Source organism: Hydractinia symbiolongicarpus, chromosome 1 (genome assembly GCF_029227915.1).
Source record: "Hydractinia symbiolongicarpus strain clone_291-10 chromosome 1, HSymV2.1, whole genome shotgun sequence".
Classification (NCBI taxonomy): domain Eukaryota; kingdom Metazoa; phylum Cnidaria; class Hydrozoa; order Anthoathecata; family Hydractiniidae; genus Hydractinia; species Hydractinia symbiolongicarpus.
Window position 1 is genome coordinate 13,885,982 of NC_079875.1, and position 4,522 is coordinate 13,890,503.

Genomic DNA, 4,522 nt, shown 5'->3' on the forward strand with positions numbered 1-4,522 from the left:
TGCGTTTTTATTACAAAGATCCTATAGGAAGTTAATTGTCTCAAAAAATCAATTACAATCAACATAACCCAAATGAAAGTGTAATTTGGAAGAAGTGGTTTTTAGTTTAACACACCTGCCATAAAAGCACTAAATGTACACTGCTCTCCAACACGGTGGTCATCAATTTTATCATGAACAGCAGATATTGCCGACCTTTGACAACAATATATTACGTTAATATTCCTTTTTAAATTAGCTTAATAGTTTATTACAAAACTTATGGAATAGGGAAAAATTTAAGATATTGTGACGCTCACCAACCAGTTTACTTGACCTTTAACGACGAGTAATTTGAATTATTAGCCTTTCATATGGAAGCATTGGGTATCCGTGGTAAAATTCCTTTCTTGAGTAGATTTTTTTAGAGATTGTTCAAACAGCTAATTGCAACGTTTCTGTCATGGTTTCTCTCCTTTTTTAGAAGACTTCCCTAATGTTTCTTTACTAGCAGATGCAAGACTTTAAGAATGCTACTTTTGTGACTGCAATGCCAGAGTGACCAGGACCTTTTCTACATCCAGACACTTTGGAATCCAGTGTTAAAGAAACGCATCTGTACCCAGGCTGTGAGGGCCTGGTTTTCATGAATAATAAAAACCAATCAATGTCTGGAATACCAACAATTATTTTGTTGAGCATAGCGTCGATTCCGCTAAACCCTGCGCGTCAATACACACAAAAGAATTCAGACACAAACACGTGGATAGTTCTGCGAAACTAACTTAAGATGTGTGATATTTCTGCTTATTCCGCATTTTAGTTTTCTAGGTCACGTGACAAAGCAAAGTGAAGCATAAAGTAGCAGGGGCACTTGTTGTCACATTAAACAAATGCAAGAAAGAGCAGTTGGTTTTCTTTTTTTCGTTTTTTTTTTTTGTATAAAAGAAAATTTAATTTCAGCTGGATGTGCTTATGAGGTTATCATTTTATTGCTTATTGAATCTATTTCTCAGCCTCAAATGTACAGTAGTTCTTGACACAAATGACATTAATAGTACACTTGTACTTTTCTGTGACGAAAAACACAGGAACGAGGTTTAACTTAAAAAAAGCTTAAGATTCATCAGAGTAAATAAAGTATACTGATTAAAAATGTTAAATAAATCTAGAACATGGCTGAGGTGGTATTATAATTTTGAATTTTTTTTGCTCAGTAGACTGAAAACACGAGTCTTCTTAGTGACCTATCCGGAGAAAACGTCCGTATCAGTAGTTTAACTAACGCTTGTGTTAGAGGGTGTGTCCAAATAAAAGACTACTTTCTTGTCATCTATACTTTCTTAGCACACATTTCTTTGTTACAAACAACCAGCCTGCACTGCCTACTGTGCCTCTACTTATAGGTTTCCTTACTTGGGCCTAGCCTCCGTGATGTGAGCTCAATTAGGCACATTATACTAAAATGCACTTGATAGGAAAATGGTATCCAGCTACAAGAAAGAGGAACAAGGTTTTACAACTAATATATCTCACACTTGCAGCAACACCTCTGGTCAGTGTAATTGTTATGATTACAACCCATTGTATCCTTTATATTGGAATGATCCTGCATGATAGAAAAGCTCCCTTTTTGCAGAAGGCTTCGTGAAAAATACAGTAATCATTATGTTGTTGAAATAGTCAAATCAACAGACGGGACAGTTTACTTATCCTTGTTAAAACATCCAAGAATATTAAAAAAGAAAAGATAATTGCAGTAGTTGTAGGAAGTGTACATTCGTGGAAATTTTTGATCAGATGTAAAATAGGATTACTGTTAATAGTCACTTTACGGCCAAGGTGTGCCAAAAAGTATGCAGATTAAGAAAAAGGATCAATCTAAGCTGGATACGGTTATATTAGAGTGGTTTTTGTTAAATTTAATGCGCAGTGCAGATGGGAAACAACTAAATGTGTACGCCTGTGTATACCTATGAATTTTAATATAGGAATAGGGAGAACACAGAAGATCTACACACAAAAAAACCTTAACTTCTGAAAGTCAATTTCACACTGGCCAACTAAAATTCATTACTTAGGGTAAGCTTCCTACAAATTTACAAATCGACCTTACTGAGAAAGACGTTCTAAAGAAGTTAGTTACACATATAATGAAATAAAAACTAGTTGGAATTTTATGTCCGTGCTAACGTGTTAATAATTAAGAGTATATTAATAACAATATTCACAAGGAACCCACGATAAACATAAAAACAAAGTAAACATCGTATTACTTGATATTGCTGTATTTGCTTTTATTGCTGTCATTGTCGTCAAAGTGGTATGCCATCAAAACCTTTTCCATTACATTCTAGTCAGATATATAAAAAACAATGGTAACCAAGATGTGGATGGTTTGTCGCCATCTCTTTGAAATTGTTTAGAAAGTCAAATATTTTTTAATCAGTATCTAGATTAAACATGCCCGGTGAATATGGAAAACATATTCTATTTCCCATGAGACAGTAGGGTGTTTTGTCAGGTTTTTACCTTTAAGGCTTCCCACTAACATACCATCTTATAGTCCTTTTTCTTGTAACTTGAAACAATTTTTTTGCACAATAGAATAAAAGAGCTCCCAAAATGCATATATATTCCCAACAGGTGATAAAGGAAATGCCTGTGAACAAACCGCATAAACCACCCATTTCTCCAGATAATTGTTCAAATCTATAGGCAGGTTGTTCTTCCCATACTTCTGTTCTTAGCTCTCTAAAAAATAATTTAATTTCAACAGCTCCTGAATTTTTTATTGAACTTGGTGTTATAGGTCGGCTGGATACTTGTTGTTCATAAATCGTCTCATGGCATGGTAAAGGGCATTTCGATATGTATTTACCTGAGAACGTCTGATTAAAACTGCAACTGTCATTTATTCCACATACTAACTTTTCATCAATTATTTTTGCAATAGATGCAACGTTGGTGCATCTGCACATCTCCATACTCTCCTTGAACATTTCTATCAGTCTACACAACTGTTGATTTGCTTTATTGTAAGAAATATTAGGGGAATAATGCTGTAATGAATTTGTAACCCAATAGTCTTCCATACAAGTGTTGTTACCAAATCGATCAATCCTTTTGACAATTTTTTTTTTCAAACCGATATTGTACGAATAACCAGGGGCCAAGCTCTCTCCATCATAGCCGGGAAAGAACATGTAATTTTTATCCTGAATCAAAATGTCAACACCAGGATATGATGTGAAATCTTCTAAACTAGAATTACGATTCGGAGATAGACCTATTTTTATTGTAATACCATCAAAACTCCCTTTGTCGATAGATCTTAACTTTTCTTGCGTTAGATCAACAAGCCAACAGTTGCCACGAGCTGAGCTCCATTTGATTGAAGAAGAACAATCGACTTTGTAATATTTGTAATAGCATTTTATGTCTAACGTTTCTTTAAGATATTTTGATTGTATTGCTGAGATGCCATATTTAGCAACCATTGAATAATGCAATATTCTAAATAGATCTTCAGTGCGTAAATCTGCAAAAGGCATTAAATTAGTGTCATTAAAATGCATCTCTTTGTAAGCCTCTATACCCTCTTTTATAAACTTGTTCTTTAATTTCTCTTTGACAGGATCTAGGTTACATATTAAAATGTCAGGAAAATCCATATATTCGTTTTCTTCAAAGTAAACGTTGGTCGTGATTGGCTTACTCTTATAAAATTTTAATAAAGATGATCCTTCTTTGTATAAATATACATACGCAGCCAAGGTGACCAACATCCAAAACATTTTTGTTGATGTTCGACCACTCAAATTTATCTGAGCAAAGCCATGAGCTGTTGTGTTAGAAGCAAAATCTTCCAATAACTCTTTTATATTTGACCTAGTGTCACTATCGATTGGATTCGTTTGAACGCTTTTGTCGTGAAAACACGAGCCCTGTTTTGTCATCGAAATCATACTTTTTGCACGCAAGAGAATGGAAAATCACAACTAAGAATTTCTTTCCAACAGCTGCATGGCCGATAAATAGTCCTTAATTCCTAAATCAATTTTTTATGTTTTGTTTTGTTATCTGTTGAACATTTCTTTATTTTTGTTTTTTACATTCGATTATATAACCCTTTTTGCAAATAGGTTCTGTTCCAGCGCTAATTTTTGGAGGGGAAATAATGAAAAGGAAGGAGAAAATAAAGAATCTTTGGCCGTTTATTTTAAATAAACGCCATAAAAAGCATTATATTAATTTTAATTCTTCCTTGAAAGAAAAGATAGAATGTAGAGGGAGAGAAAGAGAACGAGGTTTTTTCAAAAGCAGAATTTAAAGGAAGAAACTTTTATGAATCAAAAAAAATTGCGGGCTCAAGAAAAACAAATTTCGCAGGTGGCCTTTTTTAATATTTTTTGCGAAACAACTATCGCGAATGATCATGTAAACTATTTTTTTGTGTGAATTAACTTTCGCAATAGGCATAGCTGTTGATTTTTGCATTTTTTTCACATCTTCCTAACAATATGACACATAAAAACACATT

General features: G+C 33.7%; 1 protein-coding gene across 1 annotated transcript; it reads right to left on the reverse strand.

The window, feature by feature from the left end:
• Positions 1-2,513: 2,513 nt before the first annotated feature.
• On the reverse strand, positions 2,514-3,947 carry LOC130653512 (degenerin mec-10-like). The gene has a single exon (XM_057456073.1). The coding sequence runs from the start codon at positions 3,945-3,947 to the stop codon at positions 2,514-2,516; it is 1,434 nt and encodes a 477-aa protein (XP_057312056.1).
• Between the last annotated feature and the right edge of the window lie 575 nt (positions 3,948-4,522).